Below are 22,538 nucleotides of genomic sequence, written 5' to 3' on the forward strand. Positions count from 1 at the left end.
TATCACAGTGGACAATAGTTTTTCTACCTAAAATATAACTAGAGAAATAGTCACAGAGATATAGGATAGAAGCCAATTCAATTCGAAATATTGACATGGATAATTCATGAAGCTTCAGGCGTCTGCTGGCATATGCAATACTTTCAAGACATCAGAATTATCCTGAAATTGCGCTAGGAAACCTGCCAAATTTTCAGAGCATGCGTCACTATAAATGTTAAATACTTTATCAAAATCAGGCTGACCTAAAGCAGGAGGATTGCTAGCCAAGTTTCTTAAAGTGTTAAAAGCTTTAATGGCACTTTCATCAAAAATAAACGGGCGGTCTTCCTTTAATAGCTCAAATAAGGGTGATGCTAATTTAGAGAAATTCTTTATATGCCTGTGACGCCACCCAACGAGCCCGAGGAAAGATCTAAGTTGCTTCCTAGTTTTCGGGATTGGAAAGCATGTTATAGGCTCATTTGACTTCGGATTTATCTTAATCTCAGAGCCGTTCACTACATGTCCTAGGCATGTGACCTCTTGTAGTAAAAATTTACATTTTTTGAAATTGAGTGAGAAATTCGCTTCATCAAATATATGGAAGACAGAGTCTAAATGACGAAAATGTTCTTCCCAAGACGTTGAGAAACATTAAACGTCATCGAGATAAACAATGACGTAAGATCGAGTGTTCATCTTAAAGAACCGTTCATTGTTTCCTGGAAAATGGCGGGAGCAGATCGAAGACCCATTGGAAGAACGAGCATACAGTATTGCCTGTCAAGTTATACGAAGCTTGTGCATTGATATGACGAGGGATGAAGACTTATTCCATAATATCCAGAGACACAATCAAACGAGGAAAAGACACTGGAACCAGATAAACGCGCTAACAATTTAGAAATTGCTTCTACTTGCACCTTCGGTGAGATAACCTTACGATTTAAACCTCTCAAATCTAACATTGGGCGAACTCCTCCGTTGGATTTTCGGACACAGTGCATTGGGTTTCTGTATGGCGAAGGCATCTTTCTAGCGATTCCATGTTGCACCCATTTCTCCCATTCTTTTTCAAACTCCGTTCTCATCGCTTGCGGCACACCGTATAAATTTCCAACTACATGTTCATCATCACTAAGTTCAATTTTATATAAATCGGTTTTAATACCCCTAGGATATTCTGTAAATAGGTGACGGTATTTACAAAGGAGTTGAAACAATCGTGATTTGTTTTCTGGTGAAATATCTTCTCTTTCGTAGACAACCTTTCGTATTTCCTCCTCTGTAACATTCGGTTCAGGCACAGAATAGTTCACTGTCGCTTCACTTTCATCACTTCCGGTACTAATAAAATTGGTATGCATTAGTTTGTCATCCTCATTGATGGATAAATGAATAGGAGTAGGTTGTGTTAATTTTAATATTACTACATTTCCATCCTTATCCGTTAATTGAAGTTTTTGGTTACCACTATCTACAATACCATTACATTTTTTCAAAAACGGGCTTCCAAGAAGTTAATCCGGTTTCATTCCTTGAATGACAAAAATAGGTACTTCAAACAAATGGTCTTCTATACAAAGGTTTAGCATTTGCATTCCCATTATTTGAAACTTATCATTATCAACAAATGTCTTTATTTTAAAGTGAGAATATTTTCTGAGGTTGGCAGACGGAAATTTTGATTTAATTTGGTTCCATATTCTATCGCTAAGTAGGTTAAGTTCAGCGCCAGAATCAATTATACCGGTTAAATTTATTGTAGCTACACTGCAAGTCACTGTAGGTGATGGATAACAAAAGCAATAATCACTTCTTCCTAGTAGTACCTATTGATCTAAGTCTTCCTCTATAATAAATGAAATTGTGTAATTTAGTTCTTTCATAATTTCGTTGTCTTCCATTGCTCTAGCAGGGAATAGCATCTGCGCGCAACCCCCCTTCCCTGCTATACTTGGGTTCGCGGTCCGTTTTCCGACGCGGACATTGCTACAACTTGCTCGGTGGAACAATTTTGTACATCAGATTCTGTCGTCTGACAACCCTGATCTGTGCTGTATCGCCTACGATAGTTGGCACGATACCAACCATTTCGTCTTTGATAGTTGTTGCCACCATTTTGTCTCTTCGTAAATATGGTTGGTTTCCATAATCAGACGAGTTAGCTTGAGTTGAAGATTCACTAGCGCGTGGTTTCCAGTTTACTTTAGCCAATCTCACATACGGTTAACCTGAATTTATATTATTACTTCGCTGAGTAGGGTTAACCTCAACCGAGTTCAGTTCAGTTAGTCGCAATATCAGTTCGTCTACTGATTTCAAAGGCACAATTCTAACTAGACGAGATTCATCGGGTGGAATACACGCTAACAAGATGTCCAGCAATTCTTTTTCATCATAGGTTTCCACTATTCCGTGATATCGCTCTATTAACGACCATGCAAACTTTACTGTCGAGGAATATTTGGATTTATCGTATCTTGTCGAAAGTAAGCTTCGTTTTTGCGCTCTCTCCATATTCTCGGACATATATTGAGCTTTGAATTTGTCCTCAAATTCAGTGTAAGTTTTAACTTCTTTTATCTTTGAGCGGTACCACGCACTAGCTGCTCTAGTCTGACACTGGTCCACTAAAATTAATTTCTGTTCCTCTGTTAAATTGAAAAGTCGCGAGAGTCTATTGAACTCCTCCAGAAATTGTCGGGCAGCACCAGGAGTTGACTGTCCTCCAAATCGCGGGAAATCACGTACGTCCCTGGGTTTTAGAGATGGTTCAACTACTTTAGAGTCATTCGACTGTGTTTGCAATCTACATTTCTGAGGTAACGTCGGTAAATCATTCCCGATATCAACCGGACTATCTACAGTGGTCCTAGTTGGGTTACAACTAGATATAATATCTCGCGTTGTGCTATTCAATTCTCGAGTAACATATCTGTACGGCATTTTACAGAATTTAGAAATTTCACTTTGTCTATACATACTACTAACTCTATAAGTATTAACAGAACTAACAACATTAGTTATAGTTGGTGTTACAGTTGCGCTAGATGTTACAGTTGGAATATTAATATTTTCATTCCCTGAAACAAAATTGATATTATTAGTAGAAGTTACCAAATCTGAAACATTCCCGTGTTTGTTCATCTTCAAGTCTTCCACTTCCTGTCTCAGCTGTGCAAGCTTCCGATCCATAGATTCATGTCTGTTTTTACAATCGACCTCAATTTCGTTTGTTTTATCCACAATAGCTTCCATAACCAACTTGTAGTCCGCCAGTTCTTTCTTGAGTTCATCCGTTTTCTGGACCTCTTCGGAAATTGTATCTGTCAATTGTTTCATCTTTTTTCTTGTAAGCTCACTTTCAGATTCGCACGTTCAACTACAGCTTCAATTTTTGAAACTTCTCGGCCTAAATCAGCTTTCCGCTCATCCTTCATGGCTTTCATCTGGTCCTTTATTTCTTTGAACTGTTGCTCTGTTGTTAACTGATTCCTGTCCATTTTCTCCCTCATACTCTTATTTTCTTCTTTCAACATATTGACAACACCAAGAGTCGCACTTGATTGCTGCACCAAGCACATCAACTGCTCCATTACATTTTTAAGAGTTATTTGGTATCGGTCTCCTTGAAAATGTGTTGTCTCAGTCCGTGAGGAGTTTGGACTTACATCGTGGTTCGTAATTAACTGAACAGCACTCAATTCATTATTGTATGTCTCCCCATTTTTAAGTTCTTGATTCGCCGTTTCTGTACGACTCAAATTTTCTTTACAGATGTCACAATACCATTCCACTTCTGAATTACTCAATTCATCATACAGTGAATCATCCAGATTGACACAGCGAAAATGATACCAGCGATTACATGATCCACACATCACCGAGTTCAATATTTCATTACTAGTTTCGTCAAGTTCTGTTACGCCCATACAACAAGCGTAACTCTCGCTCTCACTCTGTCCATTAACTTCTTGTTGCACTTTTATGATCTCATTTACTTAGGCCCCATTCCCAATGATTCACTAGTAATTGTTTTCCTTTCCTATCTTCACATCTTTCCTTTCCTTTCTTCCTTGTCCTTTATCACTTCATTCTCTACGTAGCTACGCTGATGTTCTACGTCTTCTACGTTGTCCTGGAAATACGGTCGCCAAAATTTGTCATGTGCCAATCTATCATTAAACGGGTATGTTGTCACTATTCGTTCCTCGAGATATTGTCACACTGCTACGCATCTGCAGCTACATTGCAGTAGGGCAAGGCATCGTATCGAAGACACAGATAAGGAGATGTTACAGAAGTGATAGACTTTATGTATAAGAAGAGAGATGTTGAAACAACTGACCGTAATCGATGTCATTATTTTGCATTTGAATCCTTAAAAACCGATTTCAAAATCTCAGTTCATTTATTATGCTATTCATACCCATTATATAAACTTTTCCGTTTACTGTTGCACAAAATTTATCAGTTTGAATATCTATAACTTTAATCTAGTATTCGAACGGTCAGTTGAACATGATTTGCTAAAGGAATATACAATTTCTAGCTCATCAAAGAGAATGAGCCCAACGAACTTAGCTGAAGTTGATCATTTCACTAGATATGTCAACAACTAATAATACAAAATAACATTAGTTCCAATATATTTTAAACAAATAATGATCTAAGCACAATTAATTATTATTTTCCAGTGTTATGTACACAAAATAATCAAAATAAACAACGGTAATTATACCGAAACAAAATATTGTAGGAAATCTTATATTTGATGATAATTGAGTACACTTATTATACAAATCATAGTTAAAAAGAAGAACAAAATTGGCATTAAATTCATAGTCTATAGAGTCCAATTCTTATTATGTGGTACAGATAGAGAAAATAACAGCACACTAGAAATATCAAAATTAATTATTTAACGTTGGAAAATTATAACACCATTTAACTGATCAGGAAATAATCAAGCAAAATAAAATAAAATAAACGAAAACCAACTGTAACGAAATCAGGTCGTTACACCTTGCCTACCCGACCTAGCCGCTAAAGCCGCCACTGGTTTACTTTTATAGATATTATAAGGTGTAAGATGTAACACGATCATGCGTCTCTTTCTTTTGTAGGTGTTCCCGCGACTTGAATGATGTCATGAAGTGTTAACAAACGTAACAAATGATTCTGCTTGTTGAAGGTTTATTCAAAGCGATGTCCGTAAGGATCGATTAAAAAACGTACAACCATATATTACGCACAGTTTCTGAGGATATTTCATCCAAAAATTCAAGCACACAAGATCTATGGTCTAGAAACCTTGTAGTAGGTACCGAGGACATCAACAGATGAACAGACGAGTTGTAATGTTTTTATAGTGTTTTCTAAAAAGGTCTTAGAAATCCCACTACAAAGAAAAGATCTATTAGATAATCATCCACCTTATTCCAAAAAGCAATAAATGTCATCAATACAAGATGCAGTTGTTATAAATGTTAAATGACTATGATCGCGATCGAAAAATCGACTTTTATCGAATCAGCCCTGCTCCAACCGCGTATAGTATAGAGAATGTGCTTAAAAATATAAAAGAGAACATTAAACATAACGATGTGTATACAGTAAAAGTTCTTTATTCGCGGGGTATATGTTCCATAAATATGCCGCGAATACAGAAACCGTGAATACGGAATGGTAATTTATATGGAATTATAGGGGTTACGTTCCTAGGTGACAAAATAAAAAAACAAATACATATATAAAAAAATCAATTTACTGTAATTGAAGTTTTTGACCATATTGATTAATTATTATCTTCAGGCTTAGGCAATGGTTTGAAGAATTTTGTAATTTTTTCTTAAAGGCCTGGATTATTCCTTGGTCCATAGGTTGAAGCAAACCCGTCGCGTTGGGAGGTAAAAATGTCACTTTTATATTTGGATGCATAGTTTCAAGTTCGCGAGTATGACCTGGTGCATTGTCCAAAACTAGAACTGCTTTAAAGAATAAATTCTGTTTTTTTTAAATAAGTTTCAACTTCAGAAACAAAACAATCCCGGAACCAGTCACAAAAAAATAGCGCTTCTAACCCACGCTTTCTTATTAGCACGCCAAAAAACTGGCAGGTCGTCCTTGTTTTGATTTTTTAAAACCCGAGGATTTAACGATCTGTAAAGCATCAGTGGTTTAATGACACAATCTCGAGATGCATTTGAACACAGCAGCAGTGTAACTCTATCCTTTGCTGCCTTAAATCCAGGAGCAGACTTTTCGCTTTTAGAAATGAATGTTTTGTTTGGCATTCTCTTCCAAAACAGTGCAGTTTCATCTGCATTAAATACTTGCTCAGGTTTGTATCCTCCATCAGCTACTAAGTTTGCAAATTCTTCTAGATATCGTTCTGCTGCAGCAGTGTCTGCAGATGCAGCTTCTTCAACGATTTTAATGTTATGCAATTATTTTTTCACCTTAAATTTATTGAACCAACCTTCCGATGCTTGAAATCCTCCATCTGTACATTCACCACTACAACTACCATCAGGTTCTTTAAAATGAGCGTAAAGATGCTTTGCCTTCTCCCAGACCATTGGACCACTCAGGGGCACCCTTTTTTGGTTGCGGTCTTCGATCCATAATGACAACGCCACTTCCATTTTTTTTCTATTGCTGGATCACGAACAATTTTCGCTGACAGTGAAGTTGAAGCTACAGACGACCTTATTTTATCTTCGGATTTTTTTTATCGATCGTACAGTTGATTCGTTGACATTGAATGAGCGTGATATGGATGCAAACTACTTTCCAAGGCGTAAACGATCAAGCATTTCTATTTTCACTTTAAGCGGTAACACAGATTTTTTTCGTGTCGTAACTCCTTTCTCATTTTTTTTAGTTGACATTACTGAATAAATTAGGAAGACAGCGGTAGAGACGTGTTACTCGATCTCAATTTTTGTAACGAATGGAAAGATGAAACAATAAAACACGCAAATCGGCTCTTACCAGAGGACGGAACGTCTAATAATGTGGTGGCATTTAAAAATATACTTTATTCATTGAGTAATAAGGTTGCTTTCATTCTTTTTATTTACATTCTCAAAAACACCGAAGGCGGCTTATGTCAAAGTCCGAACGAATACAGCGGCGATATCATTTAACAACATACTTTAGGCAAAGTTGTAATAAGGTCTATTTTACATTTTATTAGTCCATTTGACTGCGTTTACAAAGAATATTGGGTTGGATACCTATTAGAATCCTTTTTATTATTATGTATGTACGTACTGATTAGATCCGCGAATACAGAAATCTTTAGCCGCGAATATAGGAATTGGGTAGCATTTTTTAATCCGCGAATAGTGAAAACGCGAATGAGGGATGCGCGAATAAGGACCTTTTACTGTATTAATAGTTAAATGATTATGCTGCATAAAATGAAAAATAATTATGCATAGTTTGCGAACAAATATGTCAATAATCACTATTTCAGAACTTCATATGAGAAAACACGAATAAATGTAAATAACATAGAACTAAATTAATTTTAACGTACTATAGTGTTATTTTAAGCACAACCAAAATTAAATAAATAACTGTAGTTGAATAAAATAGAGAATTTCCCTATACCAAAATAGGTTGATTCAATCACTGACATGTCAAATGAGAATGAACTAAATGATTACTTGTTTCAGTTACACTGTAGCTAGGGTTGCCATATTGCCCGATTTTAGCGAGTACCACCCGATTTTCAGGTCTTATATTCGTCCCCCGCTTAATCATCTCTTAATCACGAAAAACCACCCGATTTTATTGATTGGAGAAAAATCTAAGACGATTTTCTTGATAAAGTGTTTTTATTCAACGTAAACCGCTACATCTCTGTATCAATCTGAATCGCGATTGAGTTAAATTTGGAGTCGAGCTCGCACTCATTTTTTTCTTTTCAAATGTTTATGCTGTATTTCATATCGTGAAACCGTTGTATGTTAGTATGATTTCAGGTAGCAATCTTTAAAAACGATTAGAAATTTTATAAGAGATGGACCAAGACTCCTAAATACTGTATGTTTTACCTTTCTTATGATAAAAATTTAAAAATTATTGTTTTTTTTGTTTTGTTTTGTTTTTTTTTAAGAAAGAAAGTCGTATAAACAATATGTGCCATATATCGCTTCGTTTTTTTCGGGAAACTTTGAGTACAGATAACCTTCCAATTACAGATATCTTACTATAATACTTATTTAATATTTACTTTACAATTCGAAACTCATATTGTTGAACTTCATAAAACATTAAAGGCAAAACTAAATTTGCTTTAGTTTAGTTTCGTTAGAAAAGTACATTGGAAGTGTCACTTAAAGAAAGAACTAAAAAAAGAAGAAGAAGAAGAAGAAGGATCCCTGTAAAACACAAGTTCACATCAGTAGGTACGGTTTAGAATCCCCCGCTTTTCTAATTTTAAAATATGGCAGCCCTAACTGTAGCAAATTTAAAAAGAGTTTGCCATTTTACGCAAGATAATCCCATTTAGCAATGACACTTAAGTATGTTGCCAGAGTGATCGAGACATTGAAACAAAACGATGATAGTAAGAAAATTGTTAAACTTTCATTCTTGAAAATAAGTCCATTCTTGCCCGTGTTTGTACTTTGGTCACTAAACAATATTAAACAATAATACCTTGTCGTTAAACACTAAACTGAGATGTCTAACCTTCATGTTGTCTATTCTCGGTAAAGAGTGAGATGATACCGTTTAAGAAACTACTGGTTTTATACTATTTGATTAGCGGGATAAACGGTTCTCTGATTTGAGCTGCACGTATACACTTTATAATTCTGGCTAGCTACTTTCTTAGAATAGAAAAGTTTCGTTTCCCCTTCTTATTTTTGTACAGTCTGCAACAAAAAATCTGCAACATGAGCATGAAAGTTTATTGTGAAGCTACGACTAACAGCCCAAGGAATCAATATAACGTCTAAGTGGCACGCATCACGCCAGAAGAAACATCGGCGTCCTCCCCTGCACACTTATTTTGGAGCAAAAGGCTTCTTCATTTTTTCAATAAACTTACATGCTCATGTTGTAGGTTTTTTGCTGCGGACTGTACAATAAGGAAGTTACTCCTTAAATAATATGAAAAAAAAATGCCTTTATAAGCTTAATGTTAAAAATATGATTATAACAACAAAAAATAAACTTTTTCCATTTTTTAAAAATTAATTAATATAATCTCAGAACACTTCCCTCCTCAGAGGAAAATGTTCACTAATCACTTTCGACTGTGTTTTTGTGCTAATCATTATTAAATTCCTTGCTTTTCAAAGTCCCCACTCATCAACGAATTATTTGGAGAAAACTCGCACACTGAATAATAATTACTTGCACTAGACTTTTCACATGTAATGAGATTATATATGTATAATTAAAAATTATAGAAAAGGAAAATAATATAATATATATATATATATATATATATATATATATATATATATAAAATAATCTTCCTGGGTACAGTTTGTGTTGGTATATAACACTGATGACTTTAGTAAATTGTTCCATTCTACAACGTGAGACAGAAAAAAAAAACACTGAGTTAGGTTCATGCCTAGAATAGATTCAAACGCAAGTGTAACTTGTTTCTTTCTGAGGAGAAAGATTAGAGGTTCGTCAGGTGAGGCCTGGCCTCACCTATGTTTTTGAGCAAAACTGAACCAGCTTTTTGCAATACATTTCAAATTAAGTTAATATTTCTGTGTAATTTCTGAATAATTTATTTCAAATTATTTAATGTATAACACAAAATAGAATTTAAAAAATAATAAAATTCATTTACTCAAGTATAGAAAATGTTTGTAAATATAAATCAAAGGCAAAAGTGAAAATTTATATTTTTTGTCATGATAATTTTAGTTTAAAAAATTCTAATCCTGTATTGAGACCTGAAACAGATTTGGCCTCAGCAGCGAATCACTGTTGACAACGAAAACATCTCTCTTGCAGTTTGAAAGGCGAGAGGGGGTAACCTAAAAACAATAATCTTGTGTTAGGAATTACTTCAATGTTCTGTGCCTCAAGGGAGGCCAGATGAAAATATACCTGCCCCCACGCACTGCGCATGCTTGAACCAGAGAACAACACTCGTCATACTCTCCATTGCTCCCCAGATAAGGTTATGCAGTGTAGCAAATTGAATAAATTTAAACAAAAGCGTTGATTATATAGAAGTAATCAATTACATATGTTATTTCCTTCATATGAAAAACACTTAAACTTTTAGAACGTTTTACTGAGGAAGTATTTCCTTTGAAGGGAATTTTTAATATCTGATTTCAAAATATATAGTGGTCTATACTTAATTTCTAATAAACGTGCTAAAAAGTTGATGGTAAAAAAAAACTATAACAGTTATGGTAATACTGCGAAACACATTTTTGTAGTAAGAGCGCGAAAATCGACGAACAGTGGGTGTAATATCGTGGTTTTCTCCTTGTTTTATCTTGTTTTCAAGCAATATTGTGCGTTTGAAGATATTTACGTGTGTGTTATTTTTTATCAGTTGTTTTCAAACAATATTGTGTGTTTGTAAGATATTTATGTGCGTTTTTTGTTTTGTTTTTTGTAAATTTGTGACTGTGTATTAGAACGTTAGTCTTGTGCTGAATTAATGTGTACATGATGGATAACATTGGTTTGTGTGATGTGATCGTTTCGTTAAACATACCATTTCCTAGGCGAAGAGAGATGGCTCAACGGGTTATTCTTACCAATGGACCCCCTACCCCTGATTTACCATTGATTCAGGTAGACGGTAAGAGGCTAGAACTTTTAAGAAATCTTGGAATGACATTCATAAATGGCTATGCGGTAGTATTGTAGTTGGTAGATTGTTTTGTTGGCCGTGCTTGCTTCTAAGTGTGAAGAGCTTAGAAAAAACATTCTCAATCGAAAGAGCACATCAATAATTTTATCGGTTTGAAACATCAGCAAACAAGCTGCAACCTTATCAGAACAAATAAATGACCATGAAAAGCAAAGAAAATTAGAATTTAGCAAGAATATCACAAAAAAATCAGAAATTTTTTAGAAATTGGTTGATTAGACATGTAAGCAGGATATTGTTATGTAAGCAGGATATTGTGATTTGTGTGTTATGTAAGCAGGAACTATCGTTTCGTGGGCATTCTGAATCACACGACTCTTTGAAACGGGGGAAATTTTAAAGAAATTTTTGAGGTAATGCTAAGTTGTAACAAACAGCTAAAAGCTCATTGGAAAAAACTGGGTTATTTTAATACTCTGTCAAAAGCAACCCAAAATGAATTAATTGATTGCTTAGCCGAGATACTGACTGAGGTTATTGCAGAAAGGATTGAAAAAGCACAGGTTTATTTTATGTCAAGTCGACGAAATAACAGATGGAGATTGTACATCTCAATTTTCTGTGATCCTTGGATTTGTGGATACTGAAGATGAAATTCAGGAACATTTTTTAAGGATTTCGCGACCTAGGAGAAGACAAGTCTGCCGCAGTATTATGTAATATGTTGGTCGATATTCTTGATAAATATAGATTTCGACAAAAATTCGTTGCACACACTTCTGATGGAACCAGTGTTCTATCACGACAATTAAATGGTCTTCAGAGTCGGATGCGTGAATTTACTCCTCAGGCTATTTTTACCCACTGCTTTGCGCATCGTTTGAATTTAATTCTTCAACAGAGCTGTAAAATTATTTATCAGCAAAACTGTTTTTTTTTTCTATGCTGCAAGGAATTTCAAGCTTTTTTTTTGACAAATCTCCGAAATGAACAGTAATACGTTGCAGGAAAGTGAATACCAACTCACACTGAAGTAAGATGGAATTCAAACGCCAAAATTATATCTACCTTTTCAAACGAAAGAGTGAACTTAGTGAAAGTGTTCTCAGAAATTATGTCTGTAGAAACGAATGAAAAAACTATTCGGCAAGCTGAAGGATTCAAAAGAGTATTAGAAGAATTTGATTTTTCCTTCTTGTGTTTAAAGATATTTTTGCACAAACTGAGTTTTTGTTTATCATTATTCAGAGAAAAATGTGAAATATTCAAGTATGTATTCGCGAAGTTAAAGAATGTGTAAAGTTTCTTGATGCGCTAGGAACGATGTTAAAATTAGTGAGTACATTCGGCGAACCGAAGAAGAAACTAAAGTTGATGCTACTTTGAAAAGGGGTGAAGTCGTTGAACTTGAAGCAGGAACTTCCTGCGCCAAATACAAAAAAGATTTTCTTTCAAATAATTGACACTATAAAAAACCCAGTGGGCATCAGATTTTCAGATTTAGATAAATTGGAATTTCTTCAGTTAGCTGACAAGTAAATTTAATTCATACTCTGAGAATTTTCCCACTCATGCTTTGACTTCTTGATCTTAACTGAACTCGAAATCGTATTCAGTAGGGATATTTTCCGCAACTTAGATCTACCAACATTACTGAAACACATAATTGATGATGGAATATCTTAAATAATTCCTGAAGCATATACCTAGGTAAACTGTTTTCTCTCATTGCGACTATCCCAGCTACAACTGCTGAGAGAAGTTTATCTTGCCTGAAACGCATAGAAATTACTCTGAGAACAACAATGTTCCAAGATAGACTGTCAGCATTTCAGTAATTTCAATTGAAAAAGAATTGCTGTCCAAATTAACGAAACAACCGTCTTGGTATGATGAAGTAATCACACGATATGCAACACGAAAGAATCGTCGCATCGATCTTCTGTACAAGTAAGGTAAGTTCATGTTTTAATATTTATGTTAGAAATTCAATTCATAACTTATTTCTGTGTGTTTACTATACATGCTTTCTCTATTTTCCGTATAGGATATAGATTTTTTTCTGTAGGTAAGGGAGGGAGCAACAGTGATTCACCGTTGAGGGAAGAAAAAAGATTCCAACCCGATGATCGTTATCTTAAAAGTAATGTTATTTTTGTAACAATATATAAGGAGATATAGATTTACGAAAACCACTTCGTCTTCTACAGATGTAACATTGCCACTGGGGTCAATAACGCCTCTACAACGCGGGAAACATCGACTTTCATACCATCCTGAAGTGATTGGCTTCATACTATGTTTATTATATTACTAGCAGCCCGAAAGTCAGGGGAAAATCTTGCAAGAGGGAGAGCAATTTCACCGCCACTGAACACTACGACTCGGTTTCCTGTCCCTCACCTATTTATTTAGCCACGAGCCGCCTCTGGAAGAAAGAGATTCTTCTAAACTGTTCACAGTCCATATGGGCATGAAGGCATGAAGAGGAATCCATCTAGGGATGTGTTCTTTACAAAGTATGATTTCTCATTCATAATACCTATATGTAGTGTAACAGTTTATGAAGAGTGAAGATGTACACTTGTTACTTTCATTTACTAATTAAGCCACATTTCATGAAAAAGCACAAAATCCACACTACACAAATACTGGACTTGTCAAGAGAGTAGTATTGTAATATTCACAACAATGTTCATGGATGATTGTCTATCTTGAGCTTTATGAAGAACATAAATCTATTCATTATCATCAATATAACAGTCGGTGATGCTGGTTCATTCATATTTCGATGAGCACAGGAAGACACAGAAGAGACAATGGTGGGCTTATGCCACTGCACATTGGCAACACTGAAGAGAACTGGAATTTCGCCAAGGTACGCTGTCATAGTACTGAGTTACATGCGAAGTATAGGTTGCATGAAAATCAGCTCGAGACTTGTGTTCTTGGAGACACGTGGCCTTCCAGTTGGGTTCACTGTAGATGGGGTTCACCTGTAGATGGATGTAGAGCTTACTGCTGCTATGAAGGACTAGTGCCTTTACAATTTTAATGTTTAAATATGATTACGTCAATGAAAAGATATACTTTTCCCTTTTTGAGAGAATTTGTTAATATAATCATTTTCCTGCATGGAAATAAGTCCATCCTGATCCCTATTTGTACTTTGGCCTCTATAAAACATCAAAGAACAATATTTTGTCGTTAAATACGAAACAAACAAAGATGGTAGCCTTCATGTTGTCTACGCTCGCCAAAGAGAAGCTCGTACATTTAAATTAAACATATTAAATAAATTAAAATGATAAAGTAAAAAGCTAGGAAGGTATGGTTAGTGCGGGTGAAATTTCTCCACAGTTGTCTCTTTCTTTGGTAACCTGTCAGTAGTTTCCTTTATCAACTAAATTTTAAAATTTAGTAGAAAAAGAATTATCTTATATTTCTCTCACCTGGGTTTTGTACTAGTTGTTCCAAGTAATTTTTATCAACACACAGTTCACCTAGAAGTCGCCGAGACATTTTCCGATCAGCATTAGTATCTGAAGTTACAGTCCCTGAGCGTGTCAATGCTGTCTTTGGGTTCGATTTTTGTTGTTCTGCAGTTAAAATAGCAGGAAGTTCAATTTGACCTGGCTTGCCTGTAATTTTAAAATTTATTAAGAGTTTGTTTTGCATGAAAAAGAATAAGTTATTATTATTTATTGAGTTACTAAACAAGACAATTTAATATTCATTGAACGACAATGTTATATTATAAACTGGAGTATGGACGATAAAGTATGATTATAAAGTAAAAAAAGAACTAGAGCTAAGCGAGCAAAGCACCTAGTGGTTCACTTTGTGTATTATTATCCACCTATAATTAAAGAACAACTATATTTACAAACATCAACTTTGCACAGTAATAGTGACCATCTATTGCTTATTTTTTGAGTAAAGAAATTCATGATCGATAATATTCTTTGAATTTATCACTAGAAAAGTGTGCCATAGACTTAATGGGAAGGGGATTTTAATTGTTGCTTGTGAATTTATGTTTTAAAGCTTGCAAGGTTATTATTTGTAAGAATCTATCATTGTCAATATTGACAAACTAGAGTGTTCAGTTTCGTGTGGATTCACGTTGCACTTAACCATGTTAAGGACTATTCAAGGCCTGCCCATAGACATAAAAACTAATTATCTTCGAGATAAATCATTAAAAATTATGAATCATTTTATGTAGGTCCATAAAGGTTAAGTGTTAGTCCATTTGGCACAGATCTGAAAATTAAAAATTTATTTGAGATGTGTTTGATCCGGAAACTGAGAGGCAGGTAACCTGCTAATCAGGAGGTTAATCGATAAACAAGTAAATATATTTAATCAATGTTATATGTTTGTTTGTTGTTGCAAACTCGTTCAGCTTGATCAAAGGCAAATTCGACTATTTAATTATTATATACACGAATCTAAAAATAACCGAAAAGCTTAAGAGGATAGCCGAGGCAGTGAGAGAAAGACAAGAAAGTAGGAGAGTAGAGAATACGCAAGAGGTTAACAGGATGGTAGATAAATTAGGAAGAAGAAATGAGAGCACAGTGTTATTCAGTCTGGATGTTAAGGGTATGTTCCCGAGCCGTAAGAGAGAAGAAATATTGAGAATAATGGAAGAGGAAATGGGTGAAAAGATAATAGAAAATTGGGACAGTAAGAAGATAATAAAAGGATTAGAGGCATTGTGGGTGAATGGATACTGTATAATCAGAGACAGGATTGTTAAAATGAATGAAGGACTTAATATAGGATCTTGTTTGAGTCCAGTACTATCAGATATAATAATGAATCATTGGGAGAAGGAGACGATAGAAAGAGGAGGAGAAAGACTGCTTCTTTTTTGCCATTATGTAGACGACTGTTTAGGAATATGGAAGGGAACGAAAAAGCAACTGGAGAAATTCACAAGAGACGTGGAAGATGAAAAGAAAGGGATTAGACTAGAAGATGAAATAGAAGTAGACAAGGAGATAAACTATTTAAATATAAAAATAAAGAAGTCGGAAGGAGGAGAGTTTATTACATCCTGGTACCAAAAAGAGTGTGCAGCGGGAGTGTATTGCCACAAACGAAGTAATGTGGATGAGGGTACAAAGAAAAATTTCATAAAAAGCATGGAAGAAAGAATAGGAGACCTAAACACAAATGAAGAACAGAGGAAAACAGATTTAAAGAAGTTCTGGACACAACTAAGGAGAAATGGATACAATGAAGACGATAGGGTCACAAGAAACATAGCAAGAAAGAGGAAGAAGACAAGAACAAAAATGGTTTGGAATAGGAAACCTAGGCAAAGAAACAGAGAAGATAAAGAGAATGCTTCGGAAAGCAGGAATTAGGACGTACAGGAAAGGAGGAAATACAATAATTGAACTAGTCAGAAGAACCAAGAGAAAAGCAATAGCGGACATAGATCAAAGGGGAGTAATATATAGAGTAGGATGCGCGGAGTGTAACAAAATTTACATAGGAGAAACAAAAAAGAAGATGCAAGAAACGATAAACAGCACCAGGATGATGTAAGATTGAAAAGGGACAACAATGCGATATACAAATATCAGAAAGAGACAAACCACAGGATAGGGTGGGAAGGAGCAGAGATCATAGAAGTAGAGAGCAGAACTTTGGTGAGAAAACGGAAGGAAGCCAGGGAGATTATGAAGGCAGGAGAAAGATGATGAATTGGAATGCATTTTTCTCGATAAATAAAGAGTGGAAAAAGATTCTGCTTAAAGAAGAAGAAATGAAAAGGAAGAAGAAAGAAAGAGAAAAAATAATAAGGAAAATAAGGATAATTAGAGAACAGAATGTATCCAGCGAAAAAAGTAAACTTTTAATTGGACACGTGTGCAGCTAAAAAGTAAAACTGAAAGTCACACAAGTGTTACTTTTTAATGAAGTGGCGGAGCCTAATTAAAAGTTGATCTCCTGAGAATATATAAGTGATGACCACCTCCCAAACAGCGAGAAGGAGTGGAAGTCTGATGAAGACACAGTAATTGTGTTGAAACTGTTACGTGATAGTGTTTTTTTTTTACATATTATCACATAACCTTGCTTAGTGTTTTATTGTGTATTAGTACAAAATGGAAACAAGGCCTGATAGAATAGTTATAAATGTTGTGATAGTGTTTTTTTTTACATATTATCACATAGCCTTGCTTAGTGTGTTATTGTGTATTAGTACGAAATGGAAACAAGATCTGATAGAATAGTTATAAATGTTGCATTGTAATCTTAAGATTCGCAGTAGTTCTTTTGCCATTATTATACAAATTATATAATGATTTACGAAATATATATTGAAATAGTTTTAAGAAAACGAAGAATGTCCTCAGAGCTACATTTTCTTCGATTACAAACTGTGGCCGAAGTGCGTATCCAACTGACATTGTAGTGAGAAGAAAAGTATGGAAGAAGACGCTAAAAAAAAATTCAAAATATGTTGCAGAAGATGAAGGAAAAGAACACCTAGAAACAGGATAATATAGATGATGGTAAAAAAAATGTATAACAAGTTTAGTAATGAATTAAGTGGAAAACAGAGAGAGAGGCAGAGTGAGAGAGGGGAAATATTCTACAAAAGAAAATGGAAGGCCGTTGAAAAGTAGAAATTATGAGAAAATGTGCAAGATACATTTTTGAGAAAACAACGAGATTTTATGATGACAATGGAAAATACAAATATGAATATAGCGAACAGAATGAAGTCTCTTGAAGATGGGTCGAACATATTGAAGAATTGTTTGAGAATAATAATACACTATTTAGCCTAGAAGTCGAAGTAGAAAACAATGTAATCAAGGATGGAACGGATTTACGATACGGGACGAGTTCGAGAAAGAGATGTCCGAAAAGTAACGAGAACATATAATATTTCAATCGAGTTTATTAAAAGTATAAAGGAAGAGAGTAAGAAGGAATTGTTCCGACTTTGTAGTGAAATACGAGATTGGAGATTGGCTAAGAATTAGTTTGCAGACAACAATAATACCGTTAGCTTAAAAGTCGACTTTAGAAAGAAGTGAGGACTGTATAACAAATTAGTCTTATATTGCATGCACCAATAATGATGTTTAGAATATTGAACAGAACGTTATATGGAAGATCAAATGAGGAGTGCACAAAAGATTCTACTGGTTAATTAAGAATAATCGATAAAAATTTATAGTAGAAGGTTAAGGACATACTTGTTGCGTTTATTGGTCCAGGATAGGCTTATGATCGAGGACTGGAAGGTGTTAATGGGATTACTAAAAGAAGATTGGGTGAGAATGGAAGGATCAAAAGCCTATAAGAAAATTATGTATAAACAAATAATTAAGTTAGAAAGGGAAAGCTAAGAGAGAAAAAGTAAAATTGGAAGGTGAGTTCGTCAGGGATATTGTCTCTCACTATCATTATTTAATATGAGTATTTAGGTAGAAAATTAGTGAATAGAGGTTTCAAGACAATGTATCGGTAGGAGGTAGAAGGATTACGGTGTATACAGTTTACAGATGGTATAACTTGTCGCAAAAATCTGAACAAACAAATGGTATTGTGTTAGAATAACTGAGAGAAAGCTTTGAAGAACAAAGGATTAAATAAGCGATAAAAAGACGAAAGCAATGATAATTGGAACGAAGTGATTTGCATGAAAGAAAGAAATAAAAAGGAAGAACGTACAATATGTGAATACTTTTTGATGTCTTAGTACTATTGTCAGTGAAGATATAAAGTGCGAGCATGAAAGAAAAGCAAGGTGGTATTGTATTATCAGTGAAGATATGAAGTGTGACTGTGCAATAAAAGCAGCTTAATATTATCAGTGAAATGATGAAGTGCGAGTGCAAAATAAAGGCAGGGTAGTATTATCAGTGAAGACATAAAATGCGACCGTGAAAGAATAATAGGGTAATATTATCCGTGAAGATACAAAGTGCAAGCGTGAAATAGAGGCTGGATAATATTAACAGTATGACGTGAAGTAAAAGCATTGGTAAGAATCGAAATAAGTTATATGAAGAAATTCTTTAAACAGAGCTGAGAAAAAAGATTTACTAAATATTTAGAGTATAACTGTATTTTTCAGGGTAGAAACTTGGATCATGCTAAAGCGAGGGTGAATGACATGGAGAAGTATGTATTACAGATTATGCAATGTAAGCTTAAATTAAAATTTCTAAAACCAAGATCTGAAAACTAATGTTAATCAAATATTACTAAGTTAAATCAAAGTATAAGTATTATTTACTTCCGATAGAGTTTTCTATAGCTTCTTGTGCCTTTTGAACACCTAGTCGAAATCCTTCCAATTCAGGGCGAATCCTGTGTCCTCGATGGTAATAAAGCAGGCTGTGTTCGAAATCTCCTAAGTGATAAAGAGCTTCTGCTTTCTGGTAAATAGCTGAAATAATAATATTTCTTATTTATTTATTTATTTATTTATTTATTCATAGTACTAACACTACTAACTATATATCTTGACACTTTTGTTGTTTGGCTCCAAGGACAGCAGTCTTAAAAAGGTTTCTAGATTTCCTCAATACACGCTATCCTAACATCAAGTTAATTATGAAAATAAAAATAAAGAAACTTACCATTCCCGGACATTCCGATTAGAAGAAAAACTTATGGCATCCTAGGATACGGTGTATACAGAAAGACCACACATACGAACCTCTCCCTGAACAATAATAATTTTCATCATAAGTCTCAACAGATGGTAGTAATTGACATGTTGCTGCACAGAGCCCTAGCCATATCAGATGAACATAGCCTACAAACCGAACTCCAACATCTAAACATTACCTTACTTCAAAATGGCTATAGCAATGCAGATATATGAAGGAGCCTTAAAAAGATCGGCAACAGTCGGCAAAGGGCATTCTTTTTAAACGATTTTCGACCGCTTGCCGCCTCGGCAAAAGGTCGGCAACTTTGAACAAGTAGATCGTTATGCTGCCGCGGACGGGTGCCTACCGGTGGCCTGCCACCATCGATGGCGGCAATCTCTCTTGCCGACCGCGACTTCCTGATGTGGTATTTTCCTGTCATCTTTCCCCTTGCCAACACAGAGTTCTCGTTTTGCACCTTATGTTCGATTATCATGTTTCTGAGAAGCAAAATATGATGTCACGTCAAGGTGGAAAACACTATTTTATTAATACATAAGTTGATCAAGTTGAACATTTTCTGTGGTCAACTTCGACACTGTCGCTGGCAGTAGAATTACCGGCACCTAAACAAGGAATATATTGTGCTACAATATACAAACAGAATATGATATATAAAACGTAAGAAATTCATAAGCTACTAGGGATCCAAAAATAAACAATTAAACTAAATACATAAATAAATCATCAGTTACATTATTAAAAACTATATATATTTAATAATATTTTCTTTGTTATCAAGAGTTTATATTTTCGATCTTCTTCGTTATGTTTATACCTATATACGGAGTGTTTCAAAATGGAAAACGGAGTTTTAAGGCTTTGTACTATCATTACGTTTAACTTGCGATTATAAATAATCAATCAAATTAAGAGCAACTCAAATAGTTTTGCACGCACACATGTGCATGAACTATTTCCTCTGTCTGCTGCTAGAAAGCGCTAGTAGCAAAGATATCGACTAGTGAGCAGGAAGCTTTTCATGTTTTACATTTTGCAAAGACTGGATCTATAGAGAAAGTGCAACTGTCTGTGTGGAGAATTTAAAGGATTCACTTACACTACTTCCTTATCGTTTTGCAGTTGTTACAAGCTCTATAGGCTACGGTTTACGTTCCAGCTTTGCAAATGAAATGTTACTGCATGACGATGAATATTTTCTGGATCGTATCGGCTTCAGAGATGATTCGACATTTCATCAAGTGGTGATGTGAACACTCATAATGTTCACATGTGGGGGGTCAGTAAATCTCCACGAGATGGTACAGTTGCAACGAGACTTAACTAAATGTGTTTTGTGACACATTCCGGCGGAAAGTTTATGGGCCTTTCTCATCTATTGACTCAATATGTGCCGTGTGACGAATGGTACTCACATTGAACAATCGTAGCAAAAACTGTTTGAGTTGTTCCTTCATTTTATGTATTATTTATAAATTTACGTTAAATGTAATAAATACTCCAAAACCCTAAAACCCAGATATTAATTTTGAAATATTAACCCAGATATTAATTTTAAACATGAACTTTATTTAACTTGAGTACTAACCTCTAACAAACTTCTTATCTACACTAAGCACCGTCTCAGCATCTTTGAGAGCAAGCTCTGGCTGTCCCAACAACAAATAACATTTACTTCGAGCTACTAACGCATTCTTGTCCCCGGGTTCCAATTCAAGAGCCTGAAAATGAAAAGTATCGTCAGTATCTTATATAACACTATCGAAAGACAGTAAAATATACAGAAAGGCATTATAATATCGATTGTCGTAGAATATAAGCATTATGTAATATACCTAATAAAAAATAAATATCAAAGTACAATATACAAATAAAAATCAAAGTAACGAAAAAATAATATGTTGATGAATCCATAATACATAATTTTATACATGGTATTGGTGTACTCTAAGCAAACCTTCAATAGTAGTGACTACTATCGCAGAAATTATCAGCAAAAAGCTAGAAAACATTTCATTTAGTACGTCATATTGTAAAACTTTCGCAAAAAATAACAAAGGCTGACCAGATTTGTAAAAGATCGGCAGTATCATTCAAGTATAGCTTTCCTTGCTTTAGATACTAAAAGACTGCCTAACAGATCAAGACTTCGAAAGGCTGTAGCATCAAAGATATCATATTTACAAGCAGCATGAATATCACTGTTAAGATACTGTATAAGTGTCATTGTTAAGTTGTTAGGAGCGTGTGTTTTGCCGTTATGAGAACATAAACAATAAATACAATCTGCTGGTTCATTATATTTACAGGGAGTTACAAAAAATGTATCACAATGTTTTGGAAACAGATTACTCACATCAAAATAAGAGAAACGTACATATGGACCTGTGCTCAAACGTAGATAGTTTCGGAATTATACAGGATGTGGCTAAAAGTCTGGACCGGGCTAAATGTTTGAGAAACTGTAAATGCCGTCGATCCAACATCAATTGGAATCAATGTTGGTGGGAGGGGAAACATTATAACGTGGTTAAGGTTGTCGTCCGCCATCTTAGTGGCCGCCATATTGAAATCAACTTGCTTATTTTAAATGGCAATATAGTTAGGTTACATATTAAACAACATCCACGTTCGATGAGAAATCAAACGATAAGTTATTTTTCCTAAATCTGCAACGATTTTGAAGGTGTGAATGGATTTAGGATAGGTTACGTCATCTTTTAGATTTAAATTTTGGATACGTTGAACTTCGTGGTCGTCCTGATCAAGGTAAATCATCAACATTTCCCGTTGTCCCGAATTTTCGGATTAGATTTCGTACAGCACTATCTGTCATCGGGTCGCGATTAGGATGTCGCTCATTGAGTACGGTTGCTATTTTTGCTGAACGGTGTCCTGCAGCCAAAAGGATAATTTCGATTCTTTCCTGTCGAGTTAACATCCCGTCCTACATACAAATAAATAAATAAATAAAATAAAGAGACAGTTTCTGTCTATACAATGCTCCACACATAACAAAATTTAAGTGGATAACAATATAAGATTTCAACATTCGCATGGAAAATAATTGTGAACAATTT

The 22,538-nt window shown here is 34.8% G+C and overlaps 1 protein-coding gene across 1 annotated transcript in view; it reads right to left on the bottom strand.

Annotated features, from left to right (window-relative positions):
* LOC145666081 (outer dynein arm-docking complex subunit 4) overlaps positions 1–22,538 on the bottom strand; it is a 37,384-nt gene that overhangs the window by 2,911 nt on the left and 11,935 nt on the right. Inside the window, exons 2-4 of the mRNA XM_081733176.1 lie at positions 21,047–21,179; positions 19,077–19,229; positions 14,254–14,442 (exon numbers count right to left, since the gene is read on the bottom strand). Of these exons, the coding sequence (XP_081589302.1) occupies positions 14,254–14,442; positions 19,077–19,229; positions 21,047–21,179 (475 nt within the window). The remainder of the gene's footprint in view (positions 1–14,253; positions 14,443–19,076; positions 19,230–21,046; positions 21,180–22,538) is intronic.

This window comes from Thermobia domestica, chromosome 1, assembly GCF_964235325.1.
Source record: "Thermobia domestica chromosome 1, izTheDome1.hap1.1, whole genome shotgun sequence".
Lineage (NCBI taxonomy): Eukaryota > Metazoa > Arthropoda > Insecta > Zygentoma > Lepismatidae > Thermobia > Thermobia domestica.